The sequence below is a fragment of the Labrus bergylta genome, chromosome 7 (genome assembly GCF_963930695.1).
Source record: "Labrus bergylta chromosome 7, fLabBer1.1, whole genome shotgun sequence".
NCBI classification, from domain to species: domain Eukaryota; kingdom Metazoa; phylum Chordata; class Actinopteri; order Labriformes; family Labridae; genus Labrus; species Labrus bergylta.
This window is the reverse complement of record NC_089201.1, coordinates 8,860,794-8,880,045: the sequence shown is the minus strand read 5'-3', so window position 1 is coordinate 8,880,045 and position 19,252 is coordinate 8,860,794. Positions and strand designations below refer to the sequence as shown.

General features: G+C 39.8%; 1 protein-coding gene across 2 annotated transcripts; it reads right to left on the bottom strand.

Moving 5' to 3' along the window:
* Positions 1 to 2,962: 2,962 nt before the first annotated feature.
* Positions 2,963 to 18,304, bottom strand: LOC109990251 (tyrosine-protein phosphatase non-receptor type 5). 2 transcript variants are annotated; one of them, XM_065956827.1, is made up of 14 exons: positions 17,967 to 18,304; positions 13,380 to 13,488; positions 11,385 to 11,661; positions 10,668 to 10,790; positions 10,475 to 10,570; positions 9,986 to 10,242; positions 9,583 to 9,775; positions 8,648 to 8,732; positions 8,235 to 8,314; positions 7,997 to 8,134; positions 7,776 to 7,886; positions 6,328 to 6,488; positions 6,002 to 6,115; positions 2,963 to 5,469 (listed from the first exon to the last, which is right to left on the bottom strand). In XM_065956827.1, the coding sequence occupies exons 3-14, from the start codon at positions 11,652 to 11,654 to the stop codon at positions 5,376 to 5,378; spliced, it is 1,722 nt and encodes a 573-aa protein (XP_065812899.1). In that variant the 5' UTR covers positions 11,655 to 11,661; positions 13,380 to 13,488; positions 17,967 to 18,304; the 3' UTR covers positions 2,963 to 5,375. The 2 variants fall into 2 exon arrangements, with proteins under 2 accessions (XP_065812899.1, XP_065812900.1); XM_065956828.1 differs by lacking the exon at positions 17,967 to 18,304 and adding an exon at positions 17,745 to 17,884.
* Positions 18,305 to 19,252: the final 948 nt, after the last annotated feature.

Below are 19,252 nucleotides of genomic sequence, written 5' to 3'. Positions count from 1 at the left end.
TCAGTCGTTCATCTGGCTGGGATACGTGGTTGTGTCGTGAGGGGGGAGGGGGGGGGGGGATAGATTAACTTTGCTAGGCTAGGTTTAGTCTAAAACAGGTAGTGTGTAAGTGTGTTTGGGAGGGAGGGGGGTTAGTTACAGAAGGTGCACTTCAGCACTGTCTTGAACGAAAGCGATGAGGTCATGGTTCAGCAGGGAGAATAGAAAAAAAAAATTGCTAGGTTGACGTCACCTTCAGCCAATCAGCGCAGGCGGCTCAGGGGTTGAGTGACGTCGGCGGTCTGATCCGTGGATTAAAGGGACAGTCCGGCTATTTAAAGGAGCCGCGTTTATGAATGGCGCAGTGACAGATTTTCCATAGCCACTAACCAGATGCATGTAATAAAATGTGGTTACAAAAAGGGAAGAAACAGGGAAAAAGAAAAAGAGCTAAGAAAAGGGTTAAAGAAATATATAGTTAAGCAAATAAATTGTGATATTGCACTTAATCTAGGCCTATGCTTTTTAAACAACAGATAATCACAATGTTGCTCTATAAATAACCCTATTAGTTTTTCTTAAACGACAAAAATGCTATTTAATCCAAATGGGTACAGAGTTTTGTCGAACAAACATGCATAGCCATTCGTCACATTATAAAGCTTTTTTCTTTAAATGGATGGACAGTTGCATTCAAATTTAGGAAGAATCGAGGCCATCTCTCCTGTGCTGATAAAAGATAAAGCCGTTGACTTAGCCTAGATGTCATGCTGACCTTTGAGCTTCATGTTGTTGAGTAAAAACCCTCAGTGCATGTTCTTTTATTAAGTTTTACTTTTGATAATACTTGAGAAGCGGTTTTCATTCTTCTTTTGTTGAATCTCTGTTGACTTTCACAGGTCGACTTTGTTTGCACAGGTCACTTAGCCTTAAACGCTATAGCAGACTCAGGGGTCATATGTCAAGGTGTGCAGTAAAACTGGAGGATCTTGAGGAGGGCCAGTGGTTCCTGGCTGATCCTTGTCACTGTATAAAGAGTTCTTGGTTTCATCCTCAGGCTGCAGATACATTTTCAAAAGATGCAGGAGAAATATACATTTAAAACCTGTTGTTATCCTTTGATATAGATTAGTCCTATAAATAACCTAATGTGATAACTATACATTTTTTATTGTTCATTGTGTGCCTTTTATTTATTTGGTCACTGCTGGCCATGCTCTTTGGGGATAAGAATATTACATTTTACTATCATGGGTTTTTTCATTACGCACATTACCAACATATGTATATGTACATACATATATATTACATACATATGTTGGTTTAAAACATCTTGTATTAGCCTAATTAATTTTTACAAATGCCATTTTGTGTCTGATGTGTGTGATATTTTGTGAGACTGTCTGACAGTGTTATCCCAGACCTATGCTGACGTGTACAGTAGGCTATAATACAGTCACTATGATGTTTTCCTTTTCAGTTTCTTTGATGGTTTTAAGGACAATGTTTTTCAAATGTACTACTCATTCAACAAGCTGAAACTGACAAACTACAAACACAAGATCATAAATTAATTGCATAATATTTGCCCCACAGACTCGAACAGTTAACGTTAGGCTACAGCCAAAAAACAGTTGGCTAACTTAGTTGAGAATAAAGATGGAAGATGTAAAAAAACAAACAAAAAAAACAATGTTTTTTCCCATTGGAATCACTGATTTAGTTTGGAAATATTTTTTGCAGCCCTGATAATATAACTTTGCCATAAGGTGCCATTTATTTATGATTATGAAATAAAAGTATTGAAAAAATAAAAATAATTGGGAATAAAAATGTACTTTTTTAGTATACATGCCTGATATGATATTATGTTCAGAAGCTAATTAAGATATTATATTTTAACCATATTGAATTGCAAAATGACTCAATTGGTGAAGTATTCAAAATATGCTTAAAAATAATATCAACATTCAAATGAACACGTAAAGAGATATTACAAACTTTATTTTTTGTATTTCCAAAACACCAACTTTCATATTTATGCTCAATTTCTTTTCCTCTTTGCTTCTTTTGAATGCTCTTTAACAACCCAATAATACAACAGTACGAGTTGTTATTTAACAAACACTATACTGAAATAAAATGAAATCAAAGAGTGAACACAAAAATAATGTAAACAAACACAAAGTCAATCAGGCTTACTTCGCCTATGACAAGATTCTGTCGGTTTTCTATAGTAACTGCCATGAATACAACATTTAAATCCAACAATAAGTCATTGATGTCTTGGGACTTAGATATAAATGATTTGACTGATTTTAGAATTGATGGGTCTATTCCCGCTTGATTGCTGAAAACCAACATTTTTCAAAGTTATACTGATACATACCTGGGTCCTCCAACGAAATGTTTATGAAATGTCCCTCGATCCACAAGAGAGCACATATATCCTAATAAAGGCCTTACCCTGGTTGAACTTTGACTTAGAACCTTTTTATTATTCTTTGAACAATTAGTAGACTTACGACTCACACAAATGTAACCAAATATTACTGCATATTATTATTTTATCACAGTGGATCAAACAGTTGTCATAAGTAGGTGTTGGATGTCAGAACCACGAATTCTCTTTTGTTTGATTGGAGGCCTTTGTTCTGTTGCTCTGCCATCCAAGTAGGAAGAGGAATACATCTATTACTGTAGAATGTTTGTGCAATTCCAGTGTATATACTGACACCCAGTGGTTCAGTCCATGTACTGCAGTCTGTGGAGTGAGAACATTTTTGTGTGTGCGGTAATGTGTGTGATAGTCACATCTAGAGTGAACCACAGCTTTTAAACAATCCTTGGTTATCTATAACTCTAATTTAGTGTGTTGTTAAACTTTTGTAAATTTGTATTTATTGCTCAGTTAAGTTGATTACATTTGTTTCATGCTCTAGTTTTATTGAGAGACAGAAAATCACAGAGACTGCAACACACATTCATGAAAATCTAACTTTATTTTGGATGCAAAACTCACAACTTAAAGCGGTACTGTAGCAGAGGAGAGGAATACTGATGCTGGTTGGTTGTAACTTGTATGTCTGACTGTTTGGCTATGTCATCGTCACCAGTTTGATCATCAGAAGATGACCAGGTAAGCATTGAATGAGCAACCAGTAAAAAAGCTTGTCAGTCAACTACATTGGACATTATCAGAGGATGAAAAAGTTTGGCAAATCATTGTTCTTATCAATCTTTTCCCCCCTTCTCCTCTAAAAGGTAATTGTGGCAGTTCAGTTTGCTAAATGATTTGATGTTTATGAATTGGTCCGAGCCCACACAGGTTATTTCCCTCCTCTGATATTGTCCATGACTGTTGATCTGATGCATTAAGTTAAGATAGAAGTTTTTTGAGCGTCATTTTGTTACATACAAAACTGTCTTCACTGTTTTAGCTGCCTTTACACGTAGCAATAATATCTCATGTTGTCAAATGAGAGTGGCCGAAAGAGTCACAGATGGAATCAAGAGGGGACTGTGAAAAAGTCAGTCTGAGGTAAAAATCTCCAATACAAACGATAAAAACATACACAGAAAGCAAAGCATATTAAAGCAAAGCCTAACGGCGTAAAGTAATGATACTGAAGACCGAACATAATCTATTTATTGTCTGTTGTGTAAGGTAACTCAGGTAGTTGTCACATTTTTGTTCTGTCAAATCTTGCGATAAAAAACGATGGTTTGATCCACAGTATGAGCTACATTCCATCATGGTGTAAACAGAAATATACACAAGGCATCTACTCCAAAGGATTGTATCAAAATGTTCTAAAAATATCTCTGGTTCTGGTTGGTTTCACAAAAGCAAACTGTATCAAAAGCATTGGCCGATAGCAAGCTATATATATATATATATATATATGTCTATATATATTTATATATCTATACATAAATATATAAATATATAATTATATATATCTATATATGGATATATATATATGCTTAAACCTTTTCCACAACAAAAAGCAGGACAACCGATCACGTCGCTTTGATTGTAGACCTATGGAGTCCCATACAGCACATGCAATCCATTAAACTCAACACAATCAAAAAACACAATATGGAAAGAAAGAGAACTGTTACATCACAGACAACCTTAGTGTGTCTGTTTGTGCTTCATACAGATTAGGCCTGTCGTGTCTATACAACAATCATGGGCTTCTTATATCACGGACGTGTTCAAGCTACTGTTGAAAGCAGAGGTGTCACAGAGCAGGTAACGCTAAGGTCGACAAACTTTGGATTTTCAAATTAGCATGATTATTAGTTGTGTGCACGACGGTCATGGTGCATTACTTCATGCTAACATTTTGCTGTCCTGTGCATTCTACTTCCCTGTGTGTATGTCAGATTCTCCATAGCTTTGACTCTGGTTTTTATTGACTTTGTTATTGATGGTTCAATGCTATTTCTGTCCTCTGTCCCCTCAGTGTCTGCGAATCTGTGACGCCTCTGAATGTCTGTCTATGAGGCCTTGATGCAGTTGAGTTGTTGACTGTAAACATCATGGGGCCATGATGACTGCACAGGCAGCATGGTAAAACTGTAATACTGTAAATTGCACAGAATTCCTAATTAGTTCATTAATAACCTAACTTTAATACATTCCTATGTTCCATAAAATTGCACATGCCTTTAATGAACACATAGCACCATGCAACCTGAAGATGAGGTGGCTCCTGAATGCATCACAAGTAGAAACAGGCCATCTGTGATGATGTCTTTTTACATTTAAAAGTCAATAGGAATCAATGAAAAAGATGTTAGCTAACCTAACATCAGTGAAATATTAAATATTAGGCTGGCATTTGATTGTTTATATAGATTGAAATGATGCTGGCACTTATACAGTAATAAAGGGCCCTTACTTTTAATCCTAACTTTGGTCAGCTAATCTTGAGCTTCCTCTGTAAAGAAATCTGACACTGCTGCAGGGGATCAGATTTGACTTTAGCTCTGGGTATTTGGATAACTGTACATAAAGTATAAGAGGGGATATTTCAGGATGAGCACTAAATGAGGCCTCGACTCAGGTACAGTATCTAAATAAAAACCTCAGCAGTGCAAGTTATGAGAGTGGTTGGATGAATTTGGGCCTGATTGACTTTGGATCAAAAACACATGCATGTGTCTGATCACCCCCCATCCCCTCCAAAATGTATTATGCTCAAAGATTAAACAAAAAGCACAGATATTGTCTGTTCTAGCCTGTCTTGGGTGAGGAGATCAACATGATTTGAACATGTTAAAGGGTGAGATTGAGATGATGCTAGGTACAGTGGTGTGTACCACCAGAGGCGGTACAGTGTACAGTGGTGTGTCTCGGTCTGGGTTTGGCTGTCACGCCCACTCTACTCCTCAGCAGTGTGTGACACCTGCTTCTCATACAGGCTGAGGACGTGATGCACAAACTGGTACTGCTCGCTTGTCTGGATCATCCCGCCCCTGAGAAGCACACATGAGAATGAGATCTTAGATCGTGAATAGATTGCCCACATCTTTAAAAATATTCAATGATATTAGAATTAAAAAACATAAAAACCTTTTTTTGTTTTAACCAGAGATTGATCTTTGTAGCTTCTTTTTTCTGATTTTATAATTACAAAGCTTCTTATCTCAACTTAGGTCAAACTGTGTTTCTCACTTCTTGTTTTATTACGGCTTCTTTTTTTATTTAAGTCTTAAGTGAAATAGATTTAGGTCAAGATTTATTTTTCAACCAGCCATAATGTCCATGCAACGCAATGTACAAGTAACATCTTGACTTGTAAATAAACAAAGTTTGACAATGATTTAGATAGCATTTCGCTGTTTTTCTCACAAACAATTCATACGTTAGTTTAAAGCAACTTTCTGTAAATTGTGATTTGGAACCAGATCATGTGAAACTAAAGTCAGCAAAGGCTTTTCCCCCTTAATAAATACAGATTTGATGGTAGGAGCTAGTCGTGCAGGACACGGGCTAAGAATATCTCACCTGTCCAGACGGAGCTGGCAGGTGGTTTTCAGGATGTCGACCACACCCTCAGTCCTCAGCTGCTTGCACAGGATGGAGGTGGCGATGAAGCAGCCAGTTCTACCAATTCCAGCACTATGGACAGAACGTATTAAAGGTATGTGGAAAGTATACATTTTTTAGAATCGAACCCACTCATTTGAATAAAGCCAAATCCTCCATGAGAAAATCAGACACCAGAGATAATAACAAAAGCAAATGCTTGCACTTTTTTTTTTTTACATTATCAACAGAGGAAATATTGAACCATTTATTGGCTCTGAATCACAGTTTTGCCACTTTTGTACCTGCAATGAACAATTGTTGGCCCACTGGAGGGCGGGGCTTCCTCTCGGGCCCTCTCCACTTCTTGCACGAGCTCCAGGAGAGGCGGAGCTTTGTCGGGAGTCTTCTGATCCGGCCACGAGGTGTACCAGTACTGCTGTAGACTGCGCTCCTCTCCCTCACACTGGAACCCACACATAGACACATGAACACACAGACATACGGACAAGTGCTCAGAAGATAAAGATGTGACGATTATGTTCTCTCATACATGTATACTAAGAGCGATTTCTGAAGCACCTGCGTCTACTCCTCTGTTTCCTGCACTGTAACATAATCAGACCCATCAGCTACATGTATTCCCTCAGGATCTGACTATGATCGTTAATCTAACAGATGGGTAACATTAACCAGAGGGGTTGAATAAACAACATGCTTTTAACTCAGAGCACAGTTATATAACAATCCCCTGCTGATTAGTAATCAGATGGAGGCCACATTTACTGAATTATCATGTTTGGCTTGCAAAGTGCCAATGACACTAAAGACCCCAATTACATATAAAACAACCATCATGAACACAGAGATGGAACTGAAAAATACAGCTACTGAGATAACTTTTAGATAACAAATGCTCATCACATGTTAGGAGTCTGCACCATGACTGTCTGATTAAAAACATTTACTTTATCAAGATGTAAACTTGGTTAGTGTTTGATTTTTGAGGACATAGGACTGTATAGATGGCTTCTGAACTCATCTGTTGACCACTTATCTACTAACTACTTAATCTACTTACATTTATTTGCCCAGGTTTGACATCCAAAATTTTTCACAGCCATCACAGTAACAACAATGGAATCTCTTTCCAGAGAGAGAACTTCATATTTATTCAGTGGTTTAATGGAGACTGTAGAGTAGTTAAAACAAGTTCATGAGACAGGTATTCTGGACTGAATTTAGTCTGTGTTGTTTGAAAAATGTAAAATATTGTTGGGGTGGCTCAACGTCTGCCTATCAGTCCACCAATTTGGTCCTAACTCCTGTCAGGACCAAATTGGTCAACAGTTATGTGACTTCTGGGGTTTCCTCTTCAGGTTCACATTTGTGGACATAATTGTTGTTCCTATGATCTGACCTAAAGAGTAGCAAAGAAAAACTTTTGTGTTTAGTAGCAGCTGGTTACTCACTCGACTAAGATGGTAAACTTCAAATTATATGTGATCTTATTTATGTAACTATTGTCATTGTTTGCATGTTAGCAGGCTAATATTTCTAATTGCAGCCACACAGAGTCAAAAGCATAGATTTAATAAAAAACAATTATTGATGCAACGATAACTTTGAGGTTTACACTTAAACAAACAGATTGTAGGTTTCTTTTCCATCTTTTTTAGAATCTTGATTTAACTGATGATTTGCATTTTATTCACTTCTTGTGTGATATGTTAATAGCCCTTCTGTGTCTCACCTTCAGAGTAAACACCCTCAGGCTGTAGTCATCTTCTTGGGTTACCGTGACGACAGTGATCTCGATGCCCTCATGGGTCACAGTGTCCTCAGGCCAGTACTCCGCACATTTCTACAAAACATGTCGGACTATCAAGTGGATGTTTTTACCTATCAAACCATCTACTCAAATGTCTTTATATTTATTTATTCATATATCCTTCATCCTTAACCTCAACTGACCTCGTTTTTCTCCTCCAGGTTGGTGATCATCACTATGATTGGGCTCCTCTCCTGCCACACCATCCTCCAGAAGTCCCCCACAGTGTTCACTGTGGGACCCTGGGTGGCGATGTAAGCCTGCTCCTCCCCCCCATAACCCTGTGAGCACACAACGACAGAAACACACAATAACACAGAATATATACAGATACAGTTTGCACTGTTAGTTTTGCCTCTGGATACTCATATATTCACTTACCTTGAGATAATTAGCATTGATGTAGGTAGTGAGGAAATCCTCTTCATCCAGTGAGTGTAAGATCACTCTGCTGTGTGTGTCTGGAGGTGGATAGAAAAAGAATATTATGAGAAACAGAGACAGATGGAATGTCATTTAAGTGATAGCAGAAAAAAGAGATGGAATCACATTGACTGTACTTACTGTTTTACATCTTACAAATATGTTTTATAATTAAATTGTGCCTTAGGGTAAGATCCAATACTCTGGTGCTCAGAGAGTTTATAAAAAATATATATGCTTAAAATGTACAACATATTAAATGGTTTAATTGAGTAAAAAAGTTAAATCAAATTGAATAAATTAAATTAAATTACATAAAACTGCATTTTGTCTTTGTTGGCTCTTCCTAATCGTGTTGTTGCTGTACTCACTGGGTAAAATGGTTTTGTAGCGGTTCTTTCTCACCAGCCCAGGGTAGTTGTACTCCTTAGGGTCCACAAAGTTCATGGGAGTTTCCTGCCCATGCACATAGAACAATGGGTGCAACAACAATCAGTATTTACAGAAATTAAGGGGAAGTACCAATCCTGCCTCTAATATCTATGTTTTCACCCAAAGTACCCAGGACTTTTAGTCCCTGGAGATTTTTTCAAGGGGTTAAAAAGTTCCTCCAGCTCATTGTTGTCTGGCTTTCAACTACGGTCTAAAAACCTGTGAGGATTAAACAAATAAAACTTCTGAAAGAGTCGACCAATCAGCAATGTTAGCGCAACAAAACTCGCCCTTAGTCCATATACTTAAAAAAAATATATGCTATAACCTTTCTAGCAGGTACCTTATGGTGGTAAAATAAAGTTCCTGGGACTTTTTTTTAGATATTGGTCAGGAAACAGAGAGAGTATCTCCTACAGTCCGAAGTCCCTTGGTGAGTTCCTGCAGTGGAAATACATTTTAAAATGCAACTAAACTGTTTGGAGAAAATGTGACGGGATGCCAATCACTGCAATTCACACTGATCTGTTGCTATGTAAGTGATGGAAATTCTGTGGCTAACTTATTTATGATCTTGAAGGCTTATTTTTTTGCCTATCAGACACTGGAATCCTCTGTGGGGTTTTGTATGCAAATACAGCCGTATCCATTCTGCCTTCGCCTACTAACAGACAGTGGAAAAGCTTACGGGTGTGTGCAGTGCTCCACTGGGTGTGTGTGTGTGTGAGTGTGTGGGTGTGTGCATTTGTGCCGTCGACTGTCTGTCTATGTGTGTGTTTCTGAGTGTGTCAGTGTATGCCTTTTCCGGTGAGTCTGTGTTCATCCTTGTTAATATAAAGCATGTAGGTGGATGAGCTGCGGTTGCTGCGCTCACATAAAACTCAGCCTCTAGGCTCTGGTCTTCCATGGCCCGTATGTGTAGCATGGCCGGGGTCAGAGTGTGTGTTCCCTGTCGGAGGTACTCCTTGGCTGTCTGGTCTCGGGGGGACAGCTGGGCTCCGTAGCCGTAGGGCTCAGTGCAACCTGGTGTGCACATGTCCAAGGTCAGGGAGACATTGGAGCCTCTCCTGTGAGATACAGATGAAATCATTCAGAAGAAAATTGACCTGCTTGGATATTAAAATGAATCTGCTCTGTGCATACAAGCCTTCAAATTTGTTTAAAAAAGTTAAGCTGCAAGAAGCATATTTCTGCTAAAAATGAATAAAAAATATAAATATTAGCTTCCAAGTCTCATTTCCATATATACCCCTCAGACCTCTGTAGCCATCTCTCACCTCTCTTGAAGGCCCACAGGTGTGACAAGGAGTGTGGCTGCATCTCCCTCTGTCCTGGTTTCTGTGCCCAAGTCAAAGACGGGAGTCTGGGGCATGGGTTCCATGTCCAGTAGGTCCTCTTGAGCGTCCGTCCACTCTGACAGCGTAAAGGAAGGCTGCCGGCTCACAGACTGACGTCGATCACCAACGTCCCGAATCACTGTTCCTGACGACCACAAGCCAGCACCATACCGCCACTTACACACCATGTGGATGACCTACAGAGAGGTGAGACTGAGTTACGGTTTTGTGGATAACTTTTTGTCCCTTTAAATGTAAATTTGTTGATAATTATTTAAGTAATTGATTTAAATTTCAATTATCTGGTCACTCTGCTTTCTTTAGCAGATAATCATGTGTCTTTACGGTCAATTGCAATAATGCAACATTCACAATAATCTCACATTAATGCAGAAATGCAATACAATTTTCAGAAATGGAATGTTTTACCATGGTAACACAGATGGCCACACCAATGCCTGCAGTCCCATGAACGATCCAGCTGTGTTGTGTTGTGTCTACCACCTCCCTCATCAACACCATGGACTGCACAGTGCAGAAAGAGAGAGAGACAGGGGATTCAGTGTATCCACAAGGTTTTTCTTTGCCACTCTATAGGTCAGATCACAGGAACAACACTTACGTCCATTCCAAAAATGGGGTGACAGGGTAAGACGAAGCTCAGGTAGAAATCCATGGCCTGCAGGGCTTTGTAGATGGAAGAGAGAGGTCCATTTCCTTCAACAACAAAAAACACCCAGTACCCCTGGGAGGAGAGAGGGAGAGAAGGAGGATTGTCACAATGTAGCCTCCAGGCATTGATGCAGCAGTAATCAGGCAGCACTGTGGCTGCTCATAGGTGAGAAGAGAAGAAAATAAGAAGGCCTTTATGCAAGCATAACAAATATGGAAATTGACCATTTGCAGACTCGTTTTGCAATCCATGCAGCATTTGTAACATTGAACCCCTTTCTTTGATTTTTGCTTGAATGAATCAAACATGAATTGAAATGAGACTGCTCTAGAAAAAGGGAAGACGTGTCCAATTTTATCCTCCAAACTTTGCCTACAGTCGTTTAAAAATACTTAAATTTTTGAAAATGAAATTAGGCATATGAAAAAAAAAAAACATTTGTTGGAAAATAATGGTCAAGTTGAGACAACACCTTGGGCTTGCCTCATTTGCATACCTAATTTAGCAATAACACTGCTGTGAATTTTGAAGAGTAGGCTATAAAGCCTTTGCATTGAGTTTAATTTATTCTATATTTAAAACATAAAGGAGACATGTTATTAATAATCTACAAACAAGAGGCCACTTTTACTTAAATTCTCTAGGTTTCCACATCTATTCACATACCGTGACTTGGGAGACGACAAACAGCGCGGCCCAGCAGTGGATCTCAATCACTAGCGCGTAAACCTTGTGCAGGAAAACTTCTTCCCCCTGTGGGCTTTGTCTTCCTGCAAATCCATCTTTGCAGTTTGGAAGCAAGTCTTTCTTAAGTTTTCTGTCGCTGCTTTTTTCTGTCTTTGTGGGTTCATCGAGCCAGACAGGGTCCTCGTCAGGCCTCAGGAAGATGGAGTCCTCGGTGTGGGAACGGGTCGAACTGCTCAGTCTGCGGGTCATGATTTCCCTGTAAAGCAAAGGTCTGTTGTGTTACAGGTATTTCACTTTCCTTCCAGTATCCAGTGTTAATTTTGGCTGATATTTTAGACTTAGTATTAGTCTTAGACTTAGAACCAACATGTTCATCAGTTTTACATAAAAAAATATATTTTTTATCTAGTTTTAGTTAACAAATCTCAAAACTTTTTTGTCCAGTTTTAGTCAATGAAAGTCATTGCATTTCAGTCATTACTACTTCTGGTCAAATGTTTCCTCGCTTTGGATTTCTAATGTCCAAAAGCTCACAACTAATATTGCAGCATCTTCTCAATAACCTCAGCATAGTTCTGTTTACATCTGTTAGTCCGATCACTGTACACTTATATCTACTATTTTCAAATATTTTGTATTTTAAGTTAAGTTCAAGCTTTAAGTTGTATTTGAATTGACACTTTTTAGGTTTACAATTTTTCTACCTGCATTGCTGTTAATTTACTGCTCTGTGTGCCTTTGAATTGCCCATCGGGGACAAATAAAGTTTTTTTAATTTGAATTGAACATTTATTGTCATATTTTTTGTTAACAAAATAAATGTTCAAATATTACTTAACTCACAACAACTTACAAACACAAACAAGGCAAAGCAGTTCATGCTTAAAATCATTTAGCAAGCAGGCAAACTTCAAACTTGAAGAAAAAAGAAAGTTTAACATGTAGGCATTGTTAAAAAATGTAAAAAATAAAGGTTTTTCAGTTTAACTAACTATTATCTTTTCATTGGCAAATCTCAATGAATGTCTCCATGGTTTCATTTTTCACAACTGAAAAAGGTAAACAGAAGAAAATTCAACCAAACTACATATTCACATCGGGCCAATTTAACCTTAGCTTTGTGTTTGTTGGTCTGATTGTGTGTTTCCTAAATGTGTATGTGACCGAGAGGGTTGTGTTTATTCAAAAGTCCTGCTCAGATGTATAGCTAAGCAACCTGGAGTGGCTCTCATCTCAGGACCCTCTTGTCTTCCTCAGATTGGACTCCATTGTGTGAACGTGTGTGTGTGTGTGTGTGTGTGTGTGTGTGTGTGTGTGTGTGTGTGTGTGTGAACGTGTGTGTGTGTGTGTGTGTGTGTGTGCTTGTGTGTGCGTGTGTGTGTGCGTGTGTGTGTGCGTGTGTGTGTGCGTGTGTGTGTGTGTGTGTGTGTGCGTGTGTGCGTGTGTGTGTGTGTGTGTGTGTGAGAGAGAGAGGCTCTATTGTGGAAGGATGAGTCAGGGATAGCGTGTTTACAGCCCTGTCCGTTGCCTTGGTAACAGAGTGGCTCTCATCCTTCTCATCTGTGTTGAGCATTATCATCCACACACACACACACACACACACACACACGCAGCCTCTCTGTATCAGTCAGCAGTGTATTCAAAGCCCTTTTTCCGCCCTGCTCTTTTATCCTTCAACCATTAATAAAGGTGTTTTGTACATTTGGCTGATTACTGCCACGTGGTCGGTGCTGTGCTGATGTGTGAATGCGGGGGCCTGTGAGAGTGGTGTTGTGCTGTTTGCTCACATATCATATTTGTCTAAATGTGTTGCTGATGGCTAAATTTGGTCCAAGTGAGTTTGAAACAAGTTTTTTATTTTTTTTATCAATGACTGCACACTAACAATTTAGAGGAAGGTATTTCCAATTAGCTAACTGGAATATTAAAAGAAAGACATATTTTAACATGTATACAGACGGTCACATGACTCACCTATGAAGGATGGAAGGGAATTGGGGAGGGAGTCAGATCACATGATCAAGTAAAATCCTGTATCCTGGGGCAACCAGCCGTTGTTAGCCATTGTAAGGCAGAGTCAAATCTGGAAGACAGAAAAACAGCCAAACATTATACAACTCACGTGTTAAACATTTCGTAACAGAGGAAAAAGGAATTACAATCAGGGGTGTGTAAAGAAGAGTGGCTGGCATTGGCCCCTCTTGAAATCTGATTGGCCCCTCCCAAATCCTAAACTATGATTCAGAGGTGGGTCTTAAAATAGCCCATGAGGGTTGTGTTGCAACAGGCCACTAGTAGCTTTACATCACAAGCCCGCAACAGCCTCGTAACAAAGCTCTGCCATCATTAAGACTCTGTACTTACATTAAATACTGAAGTACTTGTACATTTCGTGATTTAACAGTATGTCAGGGGTCGCAGTAGCACAAGAGACACAAGATGTAGAACAGCAGGAGCTTCACCTACCGCACACAGACATGCACACACACAAACACAGGACTCTTCTGCCCTACCAACTTGATCATTAACAGTGGAGCCATTTTGCCTGTTACGCCTCTGTTATTAACTCTGATGTCGGCTCACCAGCGGCATGACGTCCCACCATTTCATCTCTGCAACATTTATATAGACGATGATGCTTATCAAAGGCGTACATGTTAAGACTTGGACTGGCAACGTTAAGAGGGCTGATGTCACACATTTCCTTTTGGTAGTACTTCATATTGTGACATTCATCTTCATTGAAAATAAAACAAAATATATACACAGGAATATACAATCTTACTTTAATGAAAGTAGTTAAAGTGGATATGGCGAGTGGTTTGTATATGTGTGTGCACAAACTTCATGCCACCCTTGCCCCAGTGCCCCAGTTGGGCCAACCAGTCAATCCATATTGTGTCCCCAAATGAAGAAACAGTTTAAAGTAGAAGCACCTTTGAATCATTCTGAGAAAGTCTGATAATCTAGTTTCATGTAGAGATAGGTCAGTATCGCCCCTGTTAGCTCCCATCTGAGCAGAGGGTGGTGATGTAAGGTGACACTAAACTGTCAATATTTCTCCCCCTCGCTTTCACTCTCTCTTTTTGTCTCTCCGGCTGACATAGGAAGTGATGATTGGAGCCAGACACCCTCAGAAATACATTCAGATTCTTACTGTCAAATCAGTATGCATGAAGTCAGGGCTCCTCTCTCTCCTCTCCTGTGCCACGGGACCCCGTTGAACAAACCAGGTGAGCTCAGCTGAATATGAGACCCCACCAGTGTCAGGGACTGTGTGTGTGTGTGTGTGTGTGTGTGTGTGTGTGTGTGTGTGTGTGTGTGTGTGTGTGTGTGTGTGTGTGTGTGTGTGTGTGTGTGTGTGTGTGTGTGTGTGTGCGTGTGAATGTGTGAGTGGGTTTATGAGATACAGCAAAGTTCAGGTGTTGAACAAAGGAGACCTTCTTTTGGTGCTTTTCTCTCCCTATCTATGTTTGCTTTGCTGTGAAGGTGTTTTTTTAAGTGATGACGCCAGCTAACTCGTAGCCATGGCAATGTGCATATATACAATGTACACACTCACACATAAAGTGTACACAAATGTATACACACACTTGCATTGTATTCTATAATAGAAACTGCTTCCGTTTTTGAAAACAATAGCTGGACAGGTAGCTGAGGGGATGGAGCAATGAATGGGAGGAAAAGCTTCTCTTTTTTGTGTGAAGGTTGTCTGAAGCAGTGACGCAGTGAGGTTGGCGTTTTGGTAACTGTGGCAACCATCACACTGTAGCGTGCCGTGCATACACACACACACAAAATTGAGGTGAGATGAAAATCAAAAACATATATCTGCACTGGGAGAGAAGTGACAATATTCACATTGGTCTGAAAGATTCTGCCTCTCTTTGCTTTTAGTCTTCGAAGTAAATATCTTTGTTTTTTCAGTCACACGCTTCGGCTGCTGCCCACTTGCTAAGAGATTTGTTTGGTACATTTAATCAGTTCTGTAACTTCAGATTTTAGAGATACTAGATCTTCTAAAAGTAAAAAGTCCAACTGTCTTTAGAAATGTTGAATACATTTAAAATTTAACTCTAAAATTTAACCTTTATAAAGATTTTTTTTTTTTCAAATTACAGAAGCAAACCAGACCATCAGAATCAAGATTTATTTAATTTATATAGTATTTTTTTAATGCATGGAACCACTGCGACAGGGTCAGTATCAGGTGATAAACTGGAAGTAACAAAAAAAACGTTGCTTACGTCTTACATTTTAAGTGACTGATACGTACTTGACAGTTAAAAGGGTCAAGGGCACCTCGGCAGTGCTCAGGAAATGAACTGGCACCTCTCCAGCTACCAGACCAATTTCCAGGTCTTGGTACGTACAGGCACTTGAGCCGCCGACTCTCCGATTCACAACCGAAGTCCCTACAGACTGAGCTACTGCCTCCCCAAGTTAAGTTTATAATATCAATATTTGTATAATGTCTCTTTTTCTGTATTTTCTTTAAGTCCAATGTTCCTGTTTTAATCCAGGGTCAAGGGTTGCCAAAAAGCCACAACTGAAAACCTATACGCATGGCATCCACTTTGTATTTTACATCTGAAGCAATGTGCATTGCATGTGTCCCTGTTAAATATGTTTTTTTCAAGCGGAATATTAAAGGTAAGATAAAAGGTAAATATAATTTGTCAGTTGTATTTCTTTCCTCCAGTCATGTTGGTTCAGGGTGTTTCATCACTACTAAGAATTCTGGTATGGAAATAAGACGTGTTTATTTATCCGTAGTAGAGTTTAAATGTAGTAGTATAGAAAATGTTGAAGTATGAATATACATTGTAGCATCCCATCAGAGCCAGAAATACACTGAGGACACGACCTCAGCGTCCTCAGTGGTAAGAACGGCGCTGCATTTAACCCTTTAACGGACCTGTTTTTCCTTGTTTTGTTTTACACACTGCCCTACTTCACACTATTTTACCAATTGTATTCAACTCTGTCTCAGCTTGTGACAGCATCACTATGTTAACACAATATTTTGTTAAAAATGCACAACAAGGTAGAGGGGAGTCCTTTCTATTAAAACCTGACAGCTGACTCATCCTCATCTCTTGCTCCCCATATACAAATCCCCCTCAGTCTTTAAATAGAGTATATGTATAGTGTTTTTGTTCAATCACTAACAGCTAGCATTGTCTAAATGGAGATTAAGCCCGTCGCCTCTCTCCCAGGAGAACCGCAGGAGCAGGAGTCACTGTCTGCTGAAACATGTGTAAATCACCATCTGCACTCACAAGCAAGAGGGAATTAGAGTAGACTCATTTTTTTCTTCTTTAACGACAGCTGGCTCGTGTTTTTAATGGACACCCCCGATGCCCTGAGTGTCTCCGTCTGGACAAACAATGTGTTCAAGTCTGATTTTTTTCCGACTTTATTTCTTACAAAATTATCTGTTTTGCTGTGTCTGTCATCATAACAACTAAATCTCCGGTGCAGCAGCACATCCTGTGTTCAGGTGGATCTAAAAAATATCGAGCGTGTTGCTGAAGTGCTGAATGCGAAGTGAGACAAGGGAAGAGGAAGCTCTTATCGAAAGTGATGATGTGATAGAAACATGAGATGAAGTCACAAGGGCTGAAACCTGCCTCACCAACCTTTCTTTGTGTAACCCACACACAATCACAGAAATAAAATCTTGATTTTTAAGCTCACATGAGCTCTCAGTGACCTTAAAAATAAAACCTCAGCTCGCCTGCAGGTTCCTCCTGTATATCACACAGACAGATAATCAATCCGCTTTGTTTACATACACTCCTACAATCTTCTGCAGTACCTCCAGGGGCATTTCAAAGAGAAATTTCATAAGCACACATATAAACTTACACTTCAGCCGAAGCTATACTGTATGAATTATTAAAATGTGCAGCCCAGAGAACTGATATACAGGCCAATGGAGATACATTTGGGTTTCTGCTGCTACATGATTGCACTGCATCAAAACAGCAGCACAGGAACGGCTTTCTCTGGCAGTCATTCATGCTAAGACAACACATCATTCATATCACGTACATGGCTACGGTGAGCCAGAGCGACCACACAGTGCAGAGCTGCATGGATTAGTAATGAATCACCCGGGGAGGTGGACTGTTGCATCTGTCTCTCTGGTGACTCCCACATTGTCACATAGAAATGATACAAAGTGAGAGGAAATCAAGCTTTGGATTATGACAGATGAGAGAGGAAACACTTAGAAATAAAAGTATCGAAGGAACCAACCTGTTGGTAAATGATCAGCTTGAAGAGATCTGAAAATAAACACGCACACACTCAGGCAACAACACACATCCCTACCTTTTCACAGTCAGGAGAGCGCAGCAGCCATATGCACCATTGGGGCTTTGCTGAGGAATTGGTATTCACTTCATGTTGCACAGGAGAGAGGGAGAGACAGAGGGAGTAGAGTAGGAGGAGGAGGTGGAGGAGGAGGAGGAGGAGGAGGAGGAAGAGGAAGAGGAGGTGCTGGAACAGTCACTCACCCAGAGCCTTAAGTCTGGTTAGGATAAGTCCTCTTACCTGGCTGAGTCCTTCTTCACATCGCCATCTGCCGCTCTGCTCCCTCCGAGCCAAAGACCAGGAGCCAAACACCAACAACCACGCCAATCCCTTTACTGCTCCTCTGTCTGCGGGAAGAAGAAGGAGTGTGTTTGCGTATAAGCAGGAGACAGACTGACTGTGAGAGGAAGAGGAGGTGTGTGTGTGGGGTTAGAAGAGAACGATTCTGCAAATATGTTTGTGTGAAAAAGAGCTAGAGGTTTTAAGTCAGATGGGTTTTCTTTTGTTTGTATCCTGGAGGAGAGAGCGATCCACAGGCGGCAGCTTCGTCTAGGTATATGCAGCAAGAGGCTGTGCGGTAGCCTTGGCAACAGAGCCAGGATGAGGAAGAGCGAGAGAGGGAGCAGGAGAGAGAGAGTGTCTGTGTGTGTGTGTGTGTTTGTGTGTGTGTGTGTGTGTGTACGTGTGTGTGTGTATTAATCACATTGTGGGAACATAAATCGGTTCATGTGGTGACACTAAGGGGACTCACCGCCAAAAGATGCTTCACACTTCCCACATGGTTAACTATTAAAGGATATAAGCATTCTGTATTTTAACTATCAACAATATACCATAAAAAGCAAAACCTGACCACATATTTTTTCTACCGAGGATTATTGTGTTAGCAAGGCCTCAAATCGCTTGTTAAACTGTTAAAAGAAGACTGTTGCTAAAGAAGTTAAAATAAAAACACATTAAATGTCATGAAGCTGCAGCACAGCGTTAGCATCTTGATGTCCTAAATACTCACTAGAGCATATACCTATTATTCCACTGCTGAAAATAGTCCACCACAAATGCACTGTGAACCCATGTATGACAGTGCTCCTGTAAGTACGTGTCCAGTTGTCCAAATGAATTATTTTTGCCTAAAATTGTGTTTTCTTAAAGATAAATGTGAGTTGCAGACAATGAAATGTTAGCTGTAAAGAATCAAAAGATGCAAGAGAGAGTATTTTCCTGCCTCCACTGAAGAAAGTAAATCACTGTGGTGTCCTTCTAAATACCACACACATTTTTTCATTTTGTGTGAGTGTGTGCCTCTGTGTGTTTGTGTGTCAGATCATAACACATCGCTGAGCAGTGATCGTCCCCCACCGTCACCTCCTCTGCCTCTCACTTGTCTGACTCGTCTTCCGGTCTCCATCGTTTTTTCTTCATCCCGATGCTTTCACTGCTCCTGCCGATCCACTTTTCTGTTAGTCATGAAGCTTTTGATGTCTTGTGTAAAGAACTTTAAATTGCCTTGTTGCTGAATTATGCTA

Excerpts from the sequence above, each read along its gene's own strand:
- LOC109990251 (XM_065956827.1), bottom strand. The coding sequence starts at position 11,654 with ATGACCCGCAGACTGAGCAGTTCGACCCGTTCCCACACCGAGGACTCC. Across the intron at positions 10,571-10,667 it reads ACCCCATTTTTGGAATGGAC|TCCATGGTGTTGATGAGGGA; the intron begins GTAAGTGTTGTT and ends TGCACTGTGCAG. Across the intron at positions 5,470-6,001 it reads TGCCAGCTCCGTCTGGACAG|GGGCGGGATGATCCAGACAA; the intron begins GTGAGATATTCT and ends TGTGCTTCTCAG.